General features: G+C 43.6%; 7 protein-coding genes across 10 annotated transcripts; 3 read left to right on the top strand and 4 right to left on the bottom strand.

The window, feature by feature from the left end:
• Positions 1 to 505: 505 nt before the first annotated feature.
• LOC111599042 (AP-2 complex subunit alpha) lies at positions 506 to 6,453 on the bottom strand. The gene is made up of 8 exons (XM_023314558.2): positions 6,112 to 6,453; positions 5,079 to 5,453; positions 3,820 to 4,031; positions 2,711 to 3,756; positions 1,729 to 2,650; positions 1,385 to 1,668; positions 1,109 to 1,313; positions 506 to 1,044 (listed from the first exon to the last, which is right to left on the bottom strand). The coding sequence occupies exons 2-8, from the start codon at positions 5,140 to 5,142 to the stop codon at positions 967 to 969; spliced, it is 2,811 nt and encodes a 936-aa protein (XP_023170326.2). The 5' UTR covers positions 5,143 to 5,453; positions 6,112 to 6,453; the 3' UTR covers positions 506 to 966.
• A 79-nt stretch (positions 6,454 to 6,532) lies between these two features.
• Positions 6,533 to 9,868, top strand: LOC111599043 (F-box-like/WD repeat-containing protein ebi). The gene is made up of 3 exons (XM_023314559.2): positions 6,533 to 6,932; positions 6,998 to 8,253; positions 8,391 to 9,868. The coding sequence occupies exons 1-3, from the start codon at positions 6,875 to 6,877 to the stop codon at positions 9,234 to 9,236; spliced, it is 2,160 nt and encodes a 719-aa protein (XP_023170327.2). The 5' UTR covers positions 6,533 to 6,874; the 3' UTR covers positions 9,237 to 9,868.
• A 143-nt stretch (positions 9,869 to 10,011) lies between these two features.
• LOC111599089 (ribonuclease H2 subunit A) lies at positions 10,012 to 11,176 on the bottom strand. The gene has a single exon (XM_023314629.2). It carries the CDS (start codon positions 11,095 to 11,097, stop codon positions 10,069 to 10,071), a length of 1,029 nt encoding a protein of 342 aa, XP_023170397.2. The 5' UTR covers positions 11,098 to 11,176; the 3' UTR covers positions 10,012 to 10,068.
• A 55-nt stretch (positions 11,177 to 11,231) lies between these two features.
• Positions 11,232 to 11,999, top strand: LOC111599092 (60S acidic ribosomal protein P1). Its single transcript, XM_023314632.2, has 2 exons — positions 11,232 to 11,430; positions 11,577 to 11,999. Exons 1-2 carry the CDS (start codon positions 11,359 to 11,361, stop codon positions 11,841 to 11,843), a joined length of 339 nt encoding a protein of 112 aa, XP_023170400.1. The 5' UTR covers positions 11,232 to 11,358; the 3' UTR covers positions 11,844 to 11,999.
• A 33-nt stretch (positions 12,000 to 12,032) lies between these two features.
• LOC111599091 lies at positions 12,033 to 12,743 on the bottom strand. Its single transcript, XM_023314631.2, has one exon. The coding sequence runs from the start codon at positions 12,476 to 12,478 to the stop codon at positions 12,053 to 12,055; it is 426 nt and encodes a 141-aa protein (XP_023170399.1). The 5' UTR covers positions 12,479 to 12,743; the 3' UTR covers positions 12,033 to 12,052.
• A 140-nt stretch (positions 12,744 to 12,883) lies between these two features.
• On the top strand, positions 12,884 to 13,669 carry LOC111599090 (ADP-ribosylation factor-like protein 16). The gene is made up of 2 exons (XM_023314630.2): positions 12,884 to 13,340; positions 13,393 to 13,669. The coding sequence occupies exons 1-2, from the start codon at positions 12,986 to 12,988 to the stop codon at positions 13,620 to 13,622; spliced, it is 585 nt and encodes a 194-aa protein (XP_023170398.1). The 5' UTR covers positions 12,884 to 12,985; the 3' UTR covers positions 13,623 to 13,669.
• On the bottom strand, positions 13,619 to 17,459 carry LOC111599088 (tetratricopeptide repeat protein 8). Of its 4 annotated transcripts, none has more exons than XM_023314627.2 (5): positions 17,369 to 17,459; positions 17,055 to 17,293; positions 16,292 to 16,991; positions 14,395 to 15,428; positions 13,619 to 13,888 (listed from the first exon to the last, which is right to left on the bottom strand). In XM_023314627.2, the coding sequence occupies exons 3-5, from the start codon at positions 16,722 to 16,724 to the stop codon at positions 13,670 to 13,672; spliced, it is 1,686 nt and encodes a 561-aa protein (XP_023170395.2). In that variant the 5' UTR covers positions 16,725 to 16,991; positions 17,055 to 17,293; positions 17,369 to 17,459; the 3' UTR covers positions 13,619 to 13,669. The 4 variants fall into 4 exon arrangements, with proteins under 4 accessions (XP_023170395.2, XP_023170396.2, XP_023170392.2 ...); XM_023314628.2 differs by having other exon boundaries at positions 17,055 to 17,273; positions 17,369 to 17,458; XM_023314624.2 differs by lacking the exon at positions 17,369 to 17,459 and having other exon boundaries at positions 17,055 to 17,327.
• Between the last annotated feature and the right edge of the window lie 5,991 nt (positions 17,460 to 23,450).

Raw genomic sequence — 23,450 nt, 5'->3', positions numbered from 1 at the left:
CCATTAACGCCTACTTTTTCCTGAAGAAACTACGCACTCTTGTCTCACAATCAAAAAACACTAAACATTGAATTTTTCTTTTTTTTTACTTTTGCTTTTATGCGTAATAATTTGTTGTTAAATAACATAACGATTTGTGTATTTATATCATTCCATTTATAAATTGTTTATAATTTTAGCTTTTGTTGCTTTATTACAACAATGTTTATATATATATATACATATATATATAAATATGTTTATATATATATATATATATATACATATATTTATATATATACTAGGTATATGTATGTATGCTTGTATGAATCTTGTTTTTTTTTTAAATATATATTTATATATATAAATGTATATATATATATACATATATATATATATATTTAAATATATATATATGTATATATATATGTAGTAATATCCAACTGCTAATGCTTGTCATACAACATAATCTAATTATGTTTTACTAATGAACTTTTTGAGCTTAACATTTACAAAGAATTCTCTCTCGTTAGCAATTACAAAAAATAATAATAATAATAATGGTAAATATATTGAAAATGGAAAATCAGACGCATTTTAACAACTAGCGCGATAAGAAATATATAAAACATGTGGAAAATTGCAGGCGCCGAAAATGGTAGAAATAAAACTCGCTGCAAATTGCTGAGTAGTATAGTAGGTGTAAGTGTACGTGTGTAGGCGTTTAGGCATATGTCTGTGCTAGTGTTGGAGGTAAACATGTGTAGAGGTGTGGTCGTAGCATACAAATACGTAGCACAATTAACGGCTTAAACATAGGTCGCATATAGATTTGAGGAAACATGTCATTATATACTTTGTTTTTGATATCATTCTTTAGGTGATTAGGATTGTGCATTGTAAATGTGGTTCGCTGCAGTAGCTCCCTCCTAGACATATCCCCAATTACATGCGTAGAGAAGTAGCTGCTGCTCGAGTCAGCCTGGCTTAAAACTGATCCGCCAACAGATCGCAGATCACGCGTGTCACTGTCTCCTTGCTGGCGCGTATGGTTAATCGGAACATCTAAAAGAGAAGCATACAATTAATATTGAACACATGCACATAAATTTAAGTCATGTTTGCTTACCTGCGCCTGCTTGTTGGGCTCCAGTCGCAGCAGGCAGCCCACCTGTTGTGATTGCGTGTGAATAATGCCCGCACAGACCATATTGTCTGGATTGGGATCAACCTGATCGAGCAGCTGCATGCCAAAGCCCATTAGCTTATTGCGTGCACCTGGCAAGTCCAGCGGCTGTGAGGCTTTGAATACCTTTTGCGCGCGCTGCTGTTCGCTGTGAGCGTGTGGCAAAGTAAAAAGCACATTAGCTACAAGTTTAAGCTTTGCCAAATGTTTCCTACTCACCCGCTGAGATTCTTCCATCGCGCGAAAAAGGACTCGGCATTCATTTCGGTTGGCTCGAAGAACTTATTCACGCTCAGTGGTAATTTGATGCTAAACTTTTGCTGTGTTCCATTGTAACGGAAGCTGATCTCAATGGTGGGTGCGTCGGCGTAGTCCTCAATACATTCGGCGGTTAGCAACTGTTGGATTTGTGCACCCGCCTCCAGAGTTGGCTCCACGGCCTTCATTTGGACATTCAACTTGAGCGCCTCCTCGGCAGACCACTGCAGTACGGGATTGAAGTTCTAAACGGCAAAGGATATTCGATTATATAAATACTAAAGATGCAACTACAACTAGCTCACCGTTAGCGGCACTTGCGTCTTGTTGCCGTAGAATAGTCCCAAGCGGCCTAGATTCTGTCTAAATTCGGACTTGACGCCAATCTGGAGCATCTCGTTCTCAAAGAGCACACCATTATTTTTGAACAGAAACTTCTTGGTGTTATAGACGGCGGCATTGTTGTTCCCATAGATATCGCCCAGCACATCAAGCAACGCCGAGTTGTTGCTATTGCTCAAATTGTTAATATTGTTCGCGGGCGGCGTGCTGAGGCCCAGCAGATCGGCATTGGCATTGGCATTGCTATTCAGTTTATTGTTGTGATTGACATGCGTATTGTTCTGTGTGATGGATGTCGGCGCTGGGCTCTTCGATTCTCGTATCTCATTCTCGGGCACACGACCTGGTTTCTTTTTCTTGAGCACGGCCAGAATGGAACTCTCACGCTCCGGGAATGAGGGCATCTCCTCCAGCACCGTGGCCAGCACATCTGTTGACGCCACAATGCTTAGCTGCAAATATTCGCTTGCGCGCTGCTGCAGTTCTGCATCAGCGGAACGCAAATTGCTGTGCTGTCTGAACACCTCCTGGATATTGGTGCGTATCTCGGGAAACAGATTGATGAACTTAATGTACGTGGAGAGCAACAAAGCGCGCGTCATGGGCGAGCACAAATGATACTTGGAATGAAGCAGCTTGAACTGCACGAGTGGCGCCGAACGAGAATCACCCGCAATCAGATTACCAAACTCGCCCAATATGTACCCGCCCACCTTAACCATGTTCTCATGGCAGGCGGGCGCCTGCAGCGCCTCGAAGACGGTTTTGGCAGCATACCCCTGAACCTCCTCTCGATTGATGACAATCTGTATGACACGATACCAGACCTCCTCCGACACATAATCACCAGCTATGCGTATTAGATTGAGTATAACGTCCACGTACCTGTGAGTAAATAAGTGGTATCAATAGTAAAGGCTTCTTATTTAGCAAAATACCACTTACCAGGTGTAGTCCGTAGCATATTTCTCAGCCAGAATGGCCACCTTGAGTACCATCTCCTCACGAATGGAATAATCGGCCGTCTCCAGATAGTTAAGCATCTCCTGAACAATCTCTTCGGCATTGCCGCGATCGCACATGGCATACAGCAAATCGACAGCCATTTGGCGCACCGAAACATCCTTTTCCATTTTCATAGAAAGTATGACAACTTCCTGATGCTTCTTGACCTCTTCATGCGAGAACTCCGACGTCGCCAGATGACACATTGATTCCAGCGCCAGATAGCGCAAATTCGTCTCTCGATTGCTGAGGAACTGGCCCAACTGGTTGCAGGCGCGCACCAAGAGATTCGGTTCGCTGTCGCTGTGTATAATCAGATTGATGGCTTCGAATAGCACAGCATTCTTGGCATTCGAATGCTGCACCTTCTTGCTCTTAGGCGGCTCCTGCGCCTTATTCAGTATGGTTTCCAGCGTTTCGTTTAGGCGTGCCCGCACGCCGGCTTCCTCAGTCACCGGATTATAGTTCTGCAACAGACGCAATAGCTTCACCGATAGCCACGGTGCCGGCACAAAGTAATAAGTGTAATCCTGCAGATCCGTGTAGCTGGCAGTAACAATGCGTGATAGTCTCGACACAGCCAAATTAACGCAGCCCTTATATTCGTCCGGATTGCGTTTGACCAACGCATCAATCAGCGACGTGGCTGCCGTAACCACGCCCATATGCTGATCATTGAGCAAGTGTATAATGCGTGAAGTCCACTCGCCACCAGGTATTATATCTGGCGAAGAGCGAAACAGACGCAGCAGGCACAATGCCGCAGACTGCTTGACCACATCCATAGTATCACCCGAGACCAACAGCTTGGGTATTTCATGCGAAAAGGACTCGGCCATGTCACGGCTACCAATATTAGCAATGCATTGAAGAGCAAGATTCACATGCACCGGATTGCGCGACTGCAAATCATTCTTGATCGACTGAATGATCAAGCGGATCAGATCACTGTTCGTATTCACCAGCACCGAAATGAACAGATAACCCTGAAAGAAGGAAACATTATTTGAGTATACTTTAGTAATTGGGTTGCATTATAAATCACTTACGATTTGCTTCTCTGAGTATTTGTTGGAGGACAACAGATTGACGGCCTCCATGTGCCCAAAGTCAATGTCATGCCCAAGCAGAAAAATAAAGAGCAGCTTACACACATATTTCTTCTTCTGATAGCCGTCGAGCGTTTTATCGCCTTTAAATTTGCTACGAATATTAGCCAATTCTTTGTTTATGCGCTTCACCTCCGCTTCTTTGCTTTTACCTGTATGAGTGAAAGAAAGTAAATGATAATTTGTTTGTGCTAGACAAAAATTTAGAATTTCGCTTGTGTTGGCAAAAGATCAACGACTTCATAATTTCTTCACAAGTTGAAGATGTCTCGCCCGGCTCGAGACCTATCCTACCTATGTGACCTATGCTCTCAATGAAAATATCTAGCTTAAGACAATGAACTATATACAGGAATTTAGGATTTTTTCAACATATCTTATTCAAAATTTTGCAGACCGGAGATATTAACTCCACTGCAATTTTAAAGATCGAGAAAATAGATCGACTATGTTTCACCGGAAACTAAAACTCTCTGGAATTATACTCTCTGTGGCAATCAGGCACCATTTAGTACCAGTCACCGATTTGAGCGATCGAGAGAGCCTTCACGTATTAGATATGCTGGTGAGTTAACTAGCAATGGGCCTTTATGTATTTATTTGTATGATAAATGAATGAAAGAGCATCGAGCGTGAGCGCTGAATGAAGCGACAAGTTAAGGCTACACGAGTACAAACAATTTGCGGACACACACATACACATACACGCTCACTCACATATGAATGCCGCCCCGCTTTGCTACAGTGGTTCTTCTCGTAATTGAACAAGAAACGTAGACATTGACGCCCCTATGAGAGTTATGAATATATATATATATATATGGATAAGAAAAGCCATGATAAATTGAATACAAAATTAAAATTAAAATTAAAAATAATATAAAATTCACCAATAACACTTTAAGAGAATTCATTTTGCCGACTTAAAAAATACCCTTTTCACTGTAATCAATTAACCTAACATTCAATTATAAGAGAAACTAAATAATAAATTGAAATATTGATTCATTTTATAAACCTACATGTGCTTATATAACTGTAGAACTTATCTCCGACACGGACATTACACCCACCTGCTAATCTAGCATACCCTTGTTCCTTACTTTAAATACAGTGTATAATTTGCGTCTGTTACAGAGTTACGTATGCAATAAAATTACATTTATACCAATGTATATTTTTTTGAAGCATTTACTTACAATTTCTTATATCCGATATAAACACGGCCAGGCCTCTCATGCCATCCCCCCTCACCGGCGCCATTGTAGTTAGCTTGTTAATTTTCGCTGGTTTTATGCAAACTCGGGGCGAAGAAAAATCTGTTCGAGCGCTCGAGTCGATGCGGCGCTCTTATCGCTTAAGCTCAACGACTACAATAACAACGACAGCAGCACCAACAACAACAAATGGCGGGCGTAAGTATTAGCGGCGACAACTGTGCGACGTTTCCACTTGCTGCAGTCCAATGCTGAGACTGATGAATGACAAATTTTGATTTGGTTGCGAGAAACAAAATAATGTTCCGTTGCTCTCTCACATTCACTCACAATATCGCTCTCTCGGCAGCAGAAGACCTGTTGGAAATAATATATTTGTTTAGCAATCAATTGATATCGATAACAATTTTGTTATTGCTTTAAAGGCATATTTGGCGCAATTTGAACTTTTGACATTTGGCAAGCGAGCATACGCCCCCTCCAATGCTCCGCAACCCACCCACTCGCTTTTACTTGGCAAGCGCGTTGGCAGTACTTCCAATGCCTCTATATACACATATAAATATATGTATATGTAAACATATATAATATATATATATTTATATATTTAAATATATTTTAAAGAGCAACAACAATTGCAGTCCTGATAACGGTTTGATTCTGATGACCTTAAGGAAACGTTTTTATCACAGTTTGCACTTGTTTAAGTAAATAAATAAATGATTAGAGCAAGATCAGTGCCACCGGCTGAAGCCCTTTGTTGTTGGCCAGTAATTATTTCGCTTTCATGTCACGTCTCACAGTCGCAGTCGTAGTCGACGTCACTTTTTCTCTTCATATGAACCACACAACCAACGGCCGCAAGATGACGAAGTCGTTTTATTTGCACAGACCGCAAAAACAGCACTACGAAACGTTCCGAAATTTCATTTTTTATATTTTATGGCATAACACACAAATGGTTTCAAGTCGCGAAATTATTTAGGTAGTCACTACTGTTACTGTTGCTGCTTACTTTTTGAAACGATGCAGCCAAATTGTTTTTGCAGAGAGTTTGCTGGAATTTGTGTCGTTTCGTTTGGCTTTCTCACGGCTGCGGCTGGGGCTGCTGCTTTTTGGGTTTTCTTTTGGGTGTTGGCCGAGGAATGTGTGCGTGCGTGTATGTGTGGTAGATGCAGCACTTTATGTAACCCGTGTGTGAATTTCAATTGTGTTCGATTGCTGTTATTAATTGTAAACTAACGCAAAACAAGCAGAGCAGCCAGGCATTTCACGAACTGAAAATTTCTATTGATTTTTCCTCGACTCTCCTCTCCATGCAACAGCCATCTAGCGGACACAGTGCTGTTAAACGGCCGTTCACAAGCGTTTATCAGCCCAGTGCTACATAGTGTTTCAATCGGACTGTATTCACATTTCCAACACTACAACTTTACAACTCCGCCATTTTTCGCTACAGCGTTGCATATGCGAGTGGTCGTCCGACTATTTGTAGTAATCTACGCTTTTTTTTTGACATCAAGCAGATAAATATAATGCTCTTACATTTTAAAGTGCATTAAGCGAACCGCGGAGAGTCCAACAACTGCAAACAATATAACGTAACTGTTTACAAGCGATTACGCATGTGTTACGTACTGCCAGCGCCGTCTTTTCATCAGAATCAACGCAGCCGTCATAAAACTGGCTACCGAATTGCAAGTTTTTAGCAAATCAATACGAAACAGCATCCAGAGCCGCAGTGGAGGTAGTCGGCGTGTTTGCCAAAACGTTCCAACATGAGTTTTTCCAGCGACGAGGTAAACTTTCTAGTTTTCCGATATCTGCAGGAGTCAGGTGAGTCTGAAGAGAACTTTTAAAAGACGCCGATTGAACATAACCCCCGATACCCTTACTATCAGGCTTTCTGCATTCAGCGTATGTGTTTGGCATCGAGTCTCACATCTCACAAAGTAACCTTAATGGAGCCATAGTGCCTCCAGCTGGCCTGCTTACCATACTGCAGAAGGGTCTGCTCTACGCAGAGGTGGAGTGGAGTGTGGGTGAAGATGGTGAGGTGGCGAGACCCATTGAAGGACTTAGTTTGATAGATGCCGCCATGCCAGAACTGAAGCCGCTCAAGCCAATAGTCAAAACAGAGCCGTGCAAACCGGGTGCAGTAGATAACAATACGCCAGCCAACGCAAATGCAAACAGCAATGCAAAAACTGAGATTAAAATTGAGCCGGGCACAGGTAATACGGCTGCAAATACCACTGGCAAGGGAGCCAATGCCAGCACGGGCACCAGCACACCTACCGGCAGCAGCGCCGACACCAGTGAGGTGGACTCCAGTGGCAATACCACATCTAACAGCAATGCCACCACTAGTGGCAATAATAATGCAAGCGGAACATCTGCCGGCACTGCAGCAAACTCGGCGACAACTGCGGCCAGCGCGAACGCTGAAAGTGCCGCCGGAGCTCCTGGCGCTAACAAAAAGACGGGCGTCAATGAATCGGGAGCAGCCAGCAATACGGCCTATCCAAATACAACGAGCACAGATGATGCTGCGTCATCCACGTCCACAAATGGCAACAGTAGTAATTCCAGCAGCGTGGAACAGCCAGCGACAGGTGTTACGCCCGCTGCTCCCGCAGCCTCCAATGCGGAAACCGGTGCAACAGCTGCAGGCGCTTCAGCAACGGGTGCCAAGGCACCTAGTGGTGCAGGAGGTGCAGCGACAGCACGAGTGGGCGCTCAGGGAAATAATGTGCAGACCACCTGCCCAACGACCGCTCAAACTGCAGTACCCAGTAGTACGACATCAGGTAGCGGAGGAGGTGGCGGCGGCGGTAGTGGTGGTGCCGGTGGCGGCGGTGGCGGTAGCACTGGCACACCTGGCAGCACCGTTGTGGAAGCGATGGACATTGATCAGAACATTGAGATACCTGAATCGAAGGCGCGTGTGCTGCGTGGCCACGAGAGTGAAGTGTTCATCTGCGCCTGGAATCCCAGCCGAGATCTGTTAGCCAGTGGCTCTGGCGACAGCACTGCACGCATTTGGGACATGTCCGATGCGAATGCCAACTCAAGTCAGTTGGTGTTGCGACATTGCATACAGAAAGGTGGCGCTGAGGTGCCCAGCAATAAAGATGTAACTTCGTTGGACTGGAATGTAAGTAGTCAATTGGATAGTCTAATGATATCGATAGCCGATCAGAAAGTCGCTTGGCTATCGAGAAATTATCATTAACATTCGTTCGACTTGCAACACTGACATTACCATATATCAAATTTAATTATTTTGTGTAGTGCGACGGCTCTCTTCTGGCCACGGGAAGTTACGATGGCTATGCACGCATTTGGAAGACGGATGGCCGATTGGCATCCACATTGGGCCAACACAAGGGACCCATCTTCGCACTTAAATGGAACAAATGCGGAAATTACATTTTGTCTGCAGGCGTCGATAAAACAACAATTATCTGGGACGCATCCACGGGCCAGTGCACACAACAGTTTGCGTTCCATAGTGCCCCTGCACTGGACGTTGATTGGCAATCGAACCAATCGTTTGCATCGTGCAGCACAGATCAGCGAATACACGTATGCCGGCTGGGTATGAACGAGCCCATAAAAACGTTCCGCGGCCACACGAACGAGGTGAATGCAATCAAATGGTGTCCGCAGGGTCAGCTATTGGCTTCCTGCTCTGACGACATGACACTTAAGATCTGGAGTATGACGCGTGATCGTTGCTGTCATGATCTGCAAGCGCATTCCAAGGAGATATACACGATAAAATGGTCACCCACCGGGCCCGGTACCAACAATCCCAACACGAATCTTATTCTCGCGTCGGCTTCGTTCGATTCGACGGTTCGTCTGTGGGACGTTGAGCGTGGCAGCTGCATACACACGCTAACGAAGCATACAGAACCCGTCTATTCGGTGGCCTTCAGTCCGGATGGCAAGCATCTGGCCTCGGGCAGCTTTGATAAGTGTGTGCACATCTGGAGCACTCAGACCGGACAGTTGGTGCACAGCTATAAGGGAACTGGTGGCATTTTCGAAGTGTGCTGGAACTCCAAGGGCACTAAAGTGGGCGCCAGTGCATCCGATGGCAGCGTTTTTGTCCTCGATCTGAGAAAGTTCTGATCCACAGCAATCACATTTGATACAGCCTCCAGCAGCTCTCAGCACCATTTAAGTTATGTATATTGAAGCTTAAATTCTAATGTGTTTCTTGCTTCTGTTTCGAATGTCTACTTTAATGTTCTATCCGCGATCCCTCAATGAGTTTCCCTCGACCTCCAATTTCAAGTCAATATCGTTTCTGTGTTCTGGAATTATCGCTCGTGGGCGTCGTAAACAGAGTTTGCGCCACATTCGCAACCAGCTGCAGGAAATGCGCTTTTAATTTAGCCGTAAGCTCCATATGTTTCTAAGTTTTTATACAGAAAGAACCCCGTTTAGTATAACACGATGCATTTTGTTATTTTCTATACATCAGCGCAGTATAATGGTCCAGTCCCAATTAAGTCTTAATTGAATAACCTTTTATCCTTAGACCTAAGCATATAAAATGCATGCAAACAAATGTTTAGTTAGTTGCCGGTAAACGGAAACGGATCCAAGTTTAAATGGATGACAACCCGATTTACGCTTACATTCGAACAGTGTAACTGGATCCCAACGTAGTGTGTAAACGATTATAATTATAAAGAATGGCGTTAACAGCAGCTATAATTAATTAAAGCTCCAAAACTAAGGAAATCGAGAATTTATTTTAATGAGAAAATAGGGCTCATGCAGTGCTATCAATTACAGTCAATTGCTGCTGGCCGGACTGTCTGTCTTAAGGAAAACGTGCTGCCTATTTCAAGGAATGTGGTTAATCAAAGATAAATATGGCAAATAGATTTTGTCTCTCTTAATCCTATGTTTATTGAGCATATTGTTTAATTATAAATAACTTGTGATAAATAATTTAAAAATCCGTGACATTGTCTAAATGACACTGTTTGAAGAAGCGGCATTCCTCGCGCTTTACTTCGCCTGTTTTGGTGGTACCCTTGAAGAACTTAGTCAGCTTTGCGCCCGCATACTTGGGTTTTTCCGTATCAGGCTCATCGAACTCCATTTCGTAGGCCTTATCGGCCAGCGCATTCTCTGCCGTTGACCAACTGAACCTCACCAGACGCGGAAAGCCGAATACCAAATCAATGTTCTCAGTGAGGAAACGTTTGGTGACCGGATCGCCGGGATAGCCACTGCCAAACGCATTGTCCTTAATGACCAATCCCTCGGGAAACTGCCAAACCTTTAGAGCATGATCACGGGTTACCTTGGCGCAAATACTGGCCGCCGAGACAATCGGATAAGTGGAGTCGGCCTTTTTGGCAACAGTTATTTTAAAGTTTGGAAACCGTTTGAGCAGCTTCTCTTGATACTTCTCCGGTGGACCCACAGTGTCCACGTAGACCTCAGCTATGTTGACACCCGCATCGATTGCATGTTGTATAAGGCCCATGGCAGAATCCATGGATACCTCGTTTAGCGAGCACTTGCTGCGTCGGTACATGCTGTTGCTGATAACATTTGGCGAAATGATTTCCACAGCCCAGCCAATGCAGCTGTTGGCATACTCCAGAGTGTTGATATCGTTAAATATGATATCGCGTTTTTCCTCTGTTAATTGTTTGGAGTCCGCGCAGCCCAAATCAACCAAAGCATTTTTACTATCCAGCGGACAGTAGGCAATTCCGTATACCATGGGCCCCAGCACAGGACCGCGGCCCGCCTCGTCGACGCCCAACATGCAGGGCTGATCCTTGCATATTGTTGGAACATCACTTAAATAAACTGTATTTTTACTATTTTCGCGGGCAGCAATAAACGGTCCAAGTTCCTGTAACGAGCTAATGCTATCAATGCACACAGACTCTTCCTTCTGTACTATTTTTGGCTTTTCATCTATTATAGATTCATTTTCTCGTTTAATATCTATATCTTCCATTTTTAGCGCGTTTTTTGTTTACCGGTTAATCGATAGGTATATTGTTTACATTTTATAGTAGTGTTGGTAAGTGAAAACATTACCATTCACAGCGAACCTATACAAAACACTTTAAGGCGCGACCAACTTAACACCAATCGTTCTTTCCGGTTTAGGATTCTGTTCCGTGTGCTTGTTCTCTTGCGAGCTAAGGCCGATTATTATAAAAACATTAATTTTTGGCAACTTGCACCAATTATTAATTAAGCAAACAGTTTAACAATGTCGACAAAAGCTGAGCTCGCATGCGTCTACGCTTCCCTCATCCTGGTTGATGATGATGTCGCCGTCACTGTAAGTTGTTGAAAATTGAGATCAAAACAAATCTGCAAAATCAGCGACAATCCCAACTTTTAATCTGCAGATATATGCATGCAGCTTCATATATATATATTTTAGAGTGATTGCTAATTGTATTTCTCATTTGGCATTATTTGTAGGGCGAGAAAATCTCTACCATTTTGAAGGCCGCCAATGTTGAGGTGGAACCCTACTGGCCCGGTCTGTTTGCCAAGGCGTTGGAGGGCATCAATGTCAAGGACTTGATCACCAACATTGGCTCCGGTGTTGGAGCTGCACCAGCTGGCGGTGCTGCTGCACCTGCCGCTGCCGCCGCACCCGCTGCTGAGTCCAAGAAGGAGGAGAAGAAGAAGGAAGAGGAGTCTGATGTCTCCGACGACGACATGGGCTTCGGTCTGTTCGATTAAACTGCAGCAGCAGCAGCAGCACGAACTACTGCAACAAATAACGTACAGGAGCAACAACATCCGCCGTGTATGTGAAGTAAGGTTTTTACTCTCCCCACTTTCGTACACGTTTTAATGTACAAACGCGAGGAAATACAAATGTTTACTTTAAAGTGATTTCAAGATTTTTTGTAATTTTTATTGGGTTTAAACGGTATCCAGTGCAGCGCTTAAAATATGCCATTTTCCAACACCTTGGCTATGGCTCTTAGATCCTCTGACTCGACTTTCTTTAGGCCCAATGCGATGATCAGCTCTGTGGGACACTTGTTGATCGCCGTCTTGTTGACTAGAAACTGTATACCGCCGCGTATCTCATCGGAGTCGACGCCCATAAGGCAGGTCATTGTCACTGGCACCGAGACGTGAAATTGCGGGTCGTCCACTGGGCCGTGCGCATAGGGCAACACTCTGTGGTCACGCTTGACATCGAATGCTACGTTGTAAAACGCCGGCAACTTGCCCAGCTGCGTGATCAGCAGCATCCATTTGTTTTCGAACTCGTGAAATACGAATTCTGTGTTATTACCATTTATGTCCAACGCAAACTGTTTCTGGAATCCACATTTATTGTTTTTTGTTTCAAATATGCTCATTTCGCGGCAGTCAAATAAAATTCTTTATTTTTCTTAAGCTGTTTTTCTTGTTTCGAAAAACATATGTTTATAGAGTCAACTGTTGAAGAATAGTTGCTCAACGGTTGAGTTGCGTTTACTGGCTAGCGTAAAGTTAAGTTAAAAATATTGTATTATTGAAATTGTTTAAACTTTTCACAATTTTTATACATTTACAAAATAAAAATTAGCACAAAAATGTACAAATTTGAATTTTAGACAGCTATACGTTAACCGAGTGAGTCGGCGTTTATTAACTAAAACGCGCTGTTCAACACTGAAACTATCGCAGCTAAGACACTTAAAATTTGTATTTTTGTACTGCACTGAAACTATCGAAATTAAAATGCAGGGAATATACAGTATACTATGCAAGACAACAGATGGCGATGCAGTAAAATATAACGCTTTTTTTTAAAACAGTTGCCAGGCTAATTTAGTTGTTGAATCGATAAATGAAATCAATTAATCAAAAATATAGTAGACCTGATGTCTTGCATTTGCCTTGGACCAAAGCGTGCAGGAAAAACGCATCTGCTCAAGGCCCTCCAGGAGCCAGACTCTATAGATGAGACGAGCTATTCGATGCCAACAATTGGTACAGGCATCTTTCGCATTTATTTTCCTGAAAAGTCAGCAAATGCCGACAGACACAAACCACCGCCGCCAACAACAGATGCCGTAGCCACGTCGCGTGGCAGCAAACACCTGCCTAAGTTCATACAGGTGCTAGAAATTGGAGGCAGCATGGCGCCTTTGTGGCGTCAAAGCCAATACTTTGAAGATGTTAAAAAGCTCGTCTATGTGGTGGATGCCTCTAACCTGTGTCAGATCTCAGCTGCGGGTGCGTAGAACAAACAAGACCAAATACCCATTCACAATAGATTTAATTACAGGCGTACTCTTCTATTCGATTCTCACGGAACCACGTCTGCAAAAGGTTAAAATACTCCTCGTGCTGACGAAAATGGACTATTCCTATCGCCAGATGCGCAACGAGGCTTTGCTCATGCTGCAAATGTCCAAGCTACAGAAACAGATACGGCAACAGGTGACCATTGTAGAGGCCAGTGCGGTGACCAAGGTGGGTCTCAGCACCATCTATGAGTGGCTTCAAAGGCCCTGATTGGGTTTCTGTTAATAGATTTATTTCTGTGCAAAATAAACTCAAATCTAAAGCTTGTAGTTGAGATCCATGTACTGCAGATTGGCGGTCACTTCGCCCGCATCGGGCAGCACATCCTTGGCCGCATTCAAATAAGACTTGGCACCCATAATGTCCCCGCCATGAGCAGCCAGCACAGCCAAATTGTTCAGAGCAGATCCGTCGCGAGCGTCGGAAGTGAGGCACAATTGCAGGCAGCGTTTGGCCAGGTTGAAGTCGCCAGATGTCTACAAAAATATATAAGAGATTAGTAATGAGAACATAGACAGCTCTAGTCGATATTGATCAACTAGTTAACAACTACAAGAAATTGAATTCACTTGGAACATCTCATATGTCATTAGTGTGGGGACTTAATATCGATAAATATCGATTTGGATAAAACGTGAGAAAATCTCATACAAAATAATACAATTTAACTTTTGCCTATCCTGTCTATGTGAAAAAGCTGGTTCAAAGCAATAGTTATCGATTTCTGGGACAAGAAAATGTTATCGATTCTATGTCGTAAGCCCAATCCTGCTATAAATGTGATTTTTTATATCTTATTATATGCAAAGTATGCACAAGGAACGTGAACGATATTTATCGATAACATAGAAATTGGCGAAAAATGATCGTTTCTTCAAAATACTTTCCTGCTCTATATGAACTCCCTTCACCCTCTTCACTTTATCCCTCTGTTTATCCATTTGCTATAAATAAAGGGTATTTGGTTGTTTATCATACTGACCAACGCCACAAAGCTGAGATTGTACCAAATGTCTGCCTTCTGCTCCGGCTGCGTGGCCATCAGCAAAGCGCGCTGAAAGCAAGGCAGCACCAGATCAATCTGACCGCCATATAGACAGCAGAGAGCTATATTGCAGTACAGCTCCGAGGTGTGGACGCCTAGGGACAGGATGCGTCTATAGTACATCAGCGACATCTCCGGATTGTTGTCGTAGAAATAGCCGACGGCGATGCTGGCCAACGCCTCCACATTGATGGGCTGCAGTCGGGCGGCCAGGCGATACAGCTGCAGTGCATCCTCCTGCTGTGACATGGCTGCGTGAACGCGTGCCTGCTCCAGCCTGTAGGTTACATCGAATGGTTGTCGCTCCACTGCCTGGCCAATGAGCACCAGCGATCGCTCCGGCTGACGCAGCCTCTGATACAGTCGTGAAAGCAGGAGATACGTATCTGGATGCGGAAATGCGGCCAGCGATTGCTGCAGATGGCTCTCGGCACGACGTGGATAGTGCAGAGCCAGCAGACAGCGGCCCAGCTGCTGCTGCCACCACCAATCCGTACGGGCGGCATCCGCAGGCGTGGCTAGGGCTGTCAGTCCTGGTCGCTGCCGCTGCACATCGAGCACCGCCTCGCAGAGCGAATGCGCTTTCTGCACATCAGCCTCGTGGTAGTAAAGGAACTGGAATAGCGCCTTCACAATCGCCTCTCTTTCCGCATAGATAGTGGGATTTAGCCGTGAAGCCTGATACAGCGCGGCCGTCGCATCGCCCACATTGAAGGCTGCCGCTGAGGTGGCGCGCACCCGCGACGCTGTGCCACATCTCGAGGCGGGACGTGCGCCCAGCGAGGAACCCGGTCGACTGATAGCCGTGCCCGGACGCGTCACTCCCGAGCCGGGACGTGTGCTGCCGCTGGAATGGCTCAGAGCCGTTGCACGTCGCTGACTGGTGCTGGGACGCGGCTGAAAGGCCGTCTTGATGCTGGTGCCGGGTCGCGCTGCCGTTGCAATGCGCTCAAACTCCACCTCCTCATTGACTGGGCGTTGGAAGAGACGAGAGCGTTAGAGCTAATTAAAATAGATATTTGACAAAAAGGAAGTCTTCTGCTTGACATGCTACGCCATGTGCAGGTAACTGAGTCGAGTCATGGAAATTCTAGATCCTAGTCTAAGTCAACTAAGGCAACTTTTGTTAGCCTCCATATTATATAGGGTATGTGAAAATGATAGAGAGCGGCGCGCTTGCTCAATTGTTCCGTTATTCACTTGTTAAAAAACTTATGATCAATAGCGGAACAGCTTGTATAACTCAAGGGACTACACCATCATATGTTGGATATAGGAAATATCAGCCAAAGGGTAAAACACAAGTAATAAAATTAAAAACAGAATTTCTGTTTACTATGATATATACTACTAAATCGACACTCCCTTAAAAAATCGGTTGATAAGTGTTATGTATGGAGATCTTTCTTGTTAGTAAATATATATTAAATTTAAAACTAAGTTTGACGTATTAGAGGATCTCCTCTAATATAAGCAAAACTATATCATAGTGGATGCCTTCAATGCTATTCATGCTATTCAGTATATAGTAGAATAAATAGTAGTATATATAGTAGTATATAGTAGTATATATAGTAGTATATATAGTAGTATATATAGTAGTATATATAGTAGTATAAATAGTAGCATAAATAGTAGTATATAGTATTATATAGTAGTATATAGTAGTATATATAGTAGTATATATAGTAATATATAAAGTACAAAATTCCAATACACAAATCCTATAGTTAGCAAAGCTTTGATCCACTACTCCGCCTTCTCCACAAGACTGTGTTTTCTTTAACAGTTTCTTTGTGCTTATATATTGCAACGTGCCACTCGTTTCGCTTACCCCCATCGTCCGCATCATCCACCTCGAGATCATCCAAGTAGACGCGCTGCGTCAGAGCGCGCATCTTTAGCTGCCAGACGCCTTCCATCAGCCAAGTGGGCATTATGGATGCCACGGGCTGGCCTGTGCCGCCATCCTTTGCCGCTTCGCCGCGTCTTCGCCGCGGGCCAATTCGCTGCAAATGGCTACCGTATTTATAGCTCTGGCTCGACTCGTGCTCCGTCTGCTGCTGCTCTTGCTGCGCCTCTTCCTGCTGCTGCTGTTGCTCATGTTTGGCAAAGATTTGGACATTGTTGTCGTGGCCCGCTTGGAGCAGCGCGTTGCACACCTCGGCGCATTGCTCGTAGCTGCGCCGACGATAGAGCGAGACGGCACGAAAATATTGCAGCTCCAATGTGGCCAGCGTCGCTGCCGACGTCGCAGCTGGCGTCATTTGGCGGGGACACCCAACCAAAAAGGCCTTGTTTTGCTCTGCTCTTAATTTCAAGTGTTTGAATTCCTTTGGGCAGCTGCCCTCCTGCTTCTCGCTGCTTGGCTGCTCTGCTTCGTCTTCTTCAACTTGTGCTCGGTTGGGCTGGAATTTTAAAACCGGATGCGTGTCATTCCTTGACCGCCACGCCCCGCTGCCATCTCCTACTGCTGCTGTTGCTTCTGCTCTTTGCTGCCTGCTAATGTTTTTTAGTGGTTCCTTCTGCTGCTGCTATATTTTTTTTATTTCGTCTGCAGCTCTTCTAATTTTTCTATTCCCATAATTTGTACCTACCTTGATTTATTTTTATTTCGATTTCTTTTGCCTTTATTTCGTTGATGAGTTTTAATTTGAGAAATCCTTTCGCTTTGTTGTGGCCTGCGTCTAGGGCTCAATTTTGGTTACGCTCTGCCTTCCGGTCGCTGGGTCGCCGGGTCTTGGGTACTGGGAATTGCGGTTGCCATGACAGCTATTTAATAAGCCACAACAAATGTGGCTCTGACTCAGCGTTGGCTAGAAAGAAAGACCTTAAGCTTAATTAAATAAACATTAGAATTATTTTCCGTTTTTTTTTCTATTTTTAAAAGCCTATTTTATATCAAGTTTACCTTTCATAAACATGTTCTCTTTAGCTTCTTAATCTGTGGCAATAATTTAAAAACAACTCAAAAGATTGCGAGCAGCAAAATGTCATCATCCAGTTGTCCGAGCTAAAGTGAAGAAAATAAGCAGAGAGCAAAGAGACTTAGCTGAATTATAAACAAATATATCAGTACATATGTATGTTTATTTATCAAAATAAATATATATATTTATTAAAAATTTCCAGTCTCTAGCAAGTCTCTGGTGTATGAGTGCTGAACTCAGATTCTCTTGCTTCTTGATCAGGATCAGCTCAGCATATTAATCTATAGCTAACATTTTGAAATTGGAATTTAAATCTTTCTAAGCTCATCACCTGTGTGGCACCTGCCACACCTACCTCAATGCCGTCACAAGCTTAACCCTTTCTCGCAATTGGCAAACTAAGCGAAATAAAAAGCTAAAGTCAAGCAAATGTTATGCAAAATTTGGCATAGAATCAAATTTGAGCAAGCAGCGATGCTGGCAGGGCGTGGCAAGCTGGCTGCATGACAGGTGTTCAAGGCAAATCTGCTGATGAACCTCAGCATCTGCCGCCAGAGCGGAGAGCAGGCGTAGGAGACTTGCAGCTGCTCGGACGCCGTCTTGAGCGCTGCTGTTTGACTCGAACAAATGATAAGCGCCAAATATTTGTTGATAAATGTTTGGAAATTAAATGAGCGGCAACAACAAGCGACAACAACAACAACTAATAACCAACAAACGACAGCAACAACAAGCATTCACGTTGACGTTGAACTCATCGCGCTGGCATGCAAAAGCCAAATATTTATCAGCCTAGCTGGGCCTTTGCGTGCATGTGCCCCGACCCCCTCGCACACACTCACACACGCACACACTCATTTATAAATAACAAGATTCTAAATGTAGCTGTATTTATAATTTAAAGTTTAGCTTTGGCTCCCACGGCCCAAACAGCGGCTCGCTAATTTAAATTTGAATAATTTTCAATAGATATTTCCGAAATACATTTCGCTAGCTCTTTCGAATGATACGGAATGCCAGATATGAGAATACGTTTGTGAATACAAATGTGAATGCTGATGTCTGTTGATTTGGCAAAACAAAAAAAACTTATAGCTCATTATCTGCCGACAAGCTACACATGTAGCGCGTATCTTGTATCTCATATCTGGGCTTGTATCTTGACTTGACTTTTGTGCGAGATATCCTCCCACTGTGCCGCATAGGCAGATCCCTCGCTTAAGGCAGTAGTCAGCTAGCTAATACCCTGTAAATAAAGTATAGATTTGGTATATATCGCTGGCCTGGCACTGCGTAGTACAACAATTTACAGGGTATACGGCATACAAATACAAGTCAACTGAAGATTTACATTTGGTATTTATGCGTTAATATATTTACGTTACATACCTTGCTAAGGAAATAATAAGGGTATGCTTAATCACTTGATACGCTTATAGTAAGAGATCCTAACTCAGCTTGACTCAAACTTCATAAGGTTACATATCTAAGCACAAGCACAGCATGTCTCCTCTTCAACTGTTTATAGGGCATAGAAGATGTCGACAAGAGATTTGCCATTGCATAAATTCGAACTTCACATAATTTTAAATTTTCCTAGCACATCATGCCTCACGGCCCGCTTGTTTACAGAGTATAGCAAATTTTTGGTGCTGCATTTGCTTTGCTTATCAGTTGGCCATAATGCGTCAGCATTGCCAACTTAGCTTTTATCACAGTCCACACACGCACACACACATACAGAGCTTTTTTTTGCTCATTTTTGACATGTTTGGCATTAATCATACGCCCCGTGAACGTCGCAACAAAGCGAATCTCCCGCACTGTTCCACGTAATCCGAGTCTCATTTTCATCAGCTGGCCCAGCTGTCAGCTGGACATTTGTTTTCTTTACCTCATATATGTGATATATATACATAGATATATATATATATATATATATATATATATATATATATGTAGATATGTTATTATTTGGCCGAACCGCAGCTGGCGCTAGTCTAGCAATAAAAGTGCACTAGTTTTTTTTTGTACCCGTAAAAAATTCCGTGCACAAATATTTGAGCGGACACTGTGTGGGACACATGTGTGCGAAAGTTCGAGAATTAAGCAATCGGCCGGGCTAAGAACTAAGCTGGAAGCACTAAATGACATTTTGTTGTAGTTTGTTGATACTGAAGAAGTCCATGAAAGCACAATGATTGAGCAGATAAAGACGCCAGCAAAGGAGTAGCTGAACAAGTTAACAGAATATGAAATTTCTTTGGTTATATAATATCTGAAGGGGATTAGTTTGAAGCGCACAAAATAGATTTGAACGAACAAATTTTTATAAATGTTGTTGTATATTGTTGTTGTTGTTGTTGTTGTTAGTTAACAACTAGCGCACAACAACAACAACAACAAGTCATGAGAATCTTAACTATTATTCACGCATTGATTATTTATTCAAGTGTTTGCGGTTTGCCTTTTTTTTATTATCAAAACTATTCAATGTTTCGATGTGAAAGAAAATTATGGAATTAATATATAGTTAGCTACGGGGCCAGCCGCAAGAAGCACAGGCAGAAGAAGAAGAAGCAGCAGAAGAATAAGACTTGGCCGCAGCAGCAAAATGCCCATAGACTGAGCTGCCAATGCAGCGGCTGCCTGTGCAATATAAACGCTCATTAAAAGCATAAAAAAAAAAAAACAAAAACTAAAAAAAATAAAAAAAAACATCAGCTACTGTACAGCAATTGGTTGATTTTTTCGATTTTTGCAAGGCCTACGGCAGCGAGAGCGAGATGGCGCGAGGCAGAGCGGCAGCGAGGCAGCGAGAATGTGGAAAAGAGAGACTAAAGCAGAGCAAGAGCAAATGCGCAAGAAAGCTGCAGCTGAGGTTTACAGCCTGCAGCCTGCAGCCTGCAAACAGGTAAGCAAGAAATTGCCAAAACAACAACAGCAACAACACTGGCCCAGACATCCGCTGAGACAGCGCACGCGCGACGCTGACGTCGCTGCCGCAGCCAACGCGCTTTTGGGCCTTTGGGGCTAGCTGCTGCCTGCGTCGCAGTCAAGTCTCGTGCCGCATTGTTGTTGCTTCCGCTGCTGCTGCTGCCGCCGCCGCTAAAGATTGCAATCGCGCTGCGCAGCGCAGCACAGCGCAGAATTTGTATCGGCGAGTGAGTTACTTGTACATCTGCGGCCCCGAGCCCGATTAGCGCTGGCCGCGTGACACAGGCGTACGCACGAAACAGCACGAAAGCGCAGGAATGCAGAATGCAACAAAAATAATAATTTATATATAAGTAAAGTGATATAAAACAAGTTTTACTACATCTGCTAGATGGTTCTTTGTTATCAGATATTCCAAATCGTATGTCTATTCGAAATTCCTTTAAATTCACATGAACATTGCGCGCAGCTGCTAAGCATAGATAAATTCCACTGGAAAAAGTGTGTGAAAAAGCCTGACAGAAATAGCCAATAAAATCACACAGCTTTAATAGCCTGCACAAATAAGAGACAGAAGAAGCCCTGGAAAAGAGGAAACGTTTTGCTTGTCTTAGGAGCACGTCACTCGCTCATCTCTAAGCGCAACTTCGATTCTTTCATTTCATTGGAATTTATTTAGAACACATTTTAAAAGCAGCATTGTTGTTATTATTGTTATACGTTAAGCAGCAGCATCAGCATCAGCAGTAACAACAATAACAGCAACAGCAGCAGCAGACACGCGGCATTCCAATGCCCAAAAAGGCAAATCCCCCAACGCAGTAGCAACAACAGCAGCAGCAGCAACAACAACAACAACAGTCGAAATTTCATTGCAGTTTAGTAAGCAGCCCCCTCCCTTCTCTCCACCCACTGGCAACTACAAATACAACGGCGCCACTTTGCAGCTCCATTGAAGCAGCATTCGATGTTGTCTTTGTTGTTGCTACTGGCATGCGGCTAGAGAAAAGTTTGGCTCGAATAAATTGAATTGAGCGAGATGCCGATGACTGGAATTGGAGTGAAAGTAGGGTAGGCAGATTAGACACCGACTGACTCTCAGCCAGTGGACATTGCACACACACACACACACACACACACACACAATGACGGAGACACCACATTCCACAATCGCAGCGATTGGCCAAAAAGTTCAGAATTTTGTCAATTCGAACTCCATTTTTAATGCTCTTCCACTTCACTTAAGGAGACAATGATGAGACGTATTCCCTATTGCAATTGTGGGAGTTCGCTTGTGGGAGCTTTCACTGTAGTAATTTCGAGCTCGTGGCCAGGGTAGATAACTTCCAAAGAATCAAATCATGAAGCAAATTATTACCTGGAAACGTCGTTCATTCATGCAAAGAATTTGAAGTGCGTTGGAAAGAGGCGAGAGGGGTGAAAGGGTGAAGCATACGGAGAACCAAATGCGATTTGTTATTTACATTCAAATTAAAGAGCAAAAGCGACCACAAAAAACTGCGAATGCGAAGTAAGTTAGTGTAACAAAAGTAATAAAAATACTTTAAGCACTCAGAGAGGGACAGGCGATTGGCGCGGGCAGACACAGAGAGCGAGAGAGTCAAAGAGAGGAATGTCCATATCCATTAACATTATCATTTGAGCAGTTGTCCGGAGAGAAGGAAGGGGAGGGGGTTCGGCATGACTGGTCAATAATATTCGGTCATAATAAAAACAAAATATGCGACAACAACAACGCCAATAAAGCGTAACGCAAGCGAAGCTACACGCATGCACACACATACATACACACATACATATATATATATATATATATATATATATATATATTAAGACCAACCAACAATTACAGAAGGTACATTACTGTTGCTATTCTTATGCTATCCGAATTCCTATTAGTGGCGAATTCTCGCAATAAAGAGAAGTTAGCCCAGCATTGGAATTTCTCATATGCTAAGCACAGGCTGCAGTCAACAAAATGAAAAAAAAAAACGTTACCAATGGCTAAGCCTGCGCCCTGTCAAATTGCGCGCCAATTCTGCCAGAGATTCGGTCAAGATTCGATTCAAGATTCAGCTTCCAAAACAAAATGCGAAAAAGGCGTGTGCTCGTGCACGGATCACCGAATAGTAGATACGCTGTGTTCTTCACCTTAAAGGTAACATGGAATATATACTATACTATATAGGCTAAGAGCTTTATCGTTTTGTGTTCCACAAATCATTGTAGGACAGCAGAATATACTCTTCCCTCTTAGCCATTGTCGATGGATGCAGGGTATCTAAAAAGCCAACTCGCATTCAAGGAATTGCATAAAATATTTTTGTTTTGAAGACAAGGCCTCAGAACAGGCACAGGCTCCAGCATCCCCACACATAAACTCACTCAGTCCGACAAGCAGACATACACACACACACTCACTTAAACTATGTTGACCAAGAACGTAGCAGCAACAACAACCGGTCTTAGAACCAAAGAAACAACAACGGCGCATAGCAGATACACTGGAAGAAATCGAAGAGCTTGCGCCAGGTTCCCAGTGCTGCTTTCCCGTCGCGCGGCCAACAAGTTATGGCCATGGCGACCCCCGACCCCAAACCCCCGACCTGTCAAGAACATGGCTCCGGCGTCGTGTCCAACTCCACATATAAAAATATATATTTATATATACAAATATATATATATATATAAATATATATATAAATGTATGTGTGTGTGTACGGCATATTTGAGAAAACTTAAAAATCGGAAGGCAGAAAAAAACGGCAACAAAATAATTTCGAGTGTGCGTGCGTGTGAGCGAGACAAGGGCTCTGGAATAGATGGGCCTGCAGCGGCAGTGCGAGCGACAACGCAAGAGGCAAAAAGAATCCAGCAAATCAAGCTCACATTATGCTGAGGAATGCGCCCAAGTGACGATATCGTAGCAGCAGAGAACGGCGACCGCGCAATCCGCTCTTACAAATGGACAGCGGGCAGCGCAACGGAACGCAACGCTCTCCCTTTTCACCCCGCTTCAAGCCCCTTTGCAGTAAGCGAGTAACCAAGGTTTGTCTGTGTACGTGTGAATGTGTATGTGTGTGTATCTATGTAAGTGTATAAGAG

The sequence above is a fragment of the Drosophila hydei genome, unplaced genomic scaffold (assembly GCF_003285905.1).
Source record: "Drosophila hydei strain 15085-1641.00,03,60 unplaced genomic scaffold, DhydRS2 tig00008114-arrow-pilon, whole genome shotgun sequence".
Taxonomy (NCBI): domain Eukaryota; kingdom Metazoa; phylum Arthropoda; class Insecta; order Diptera; family Drosophilidae; genus Drosophila; species Drosophila hydei.
This window is presented reverse-complemented; position numbering and strand designations above follow the sequence as displayed.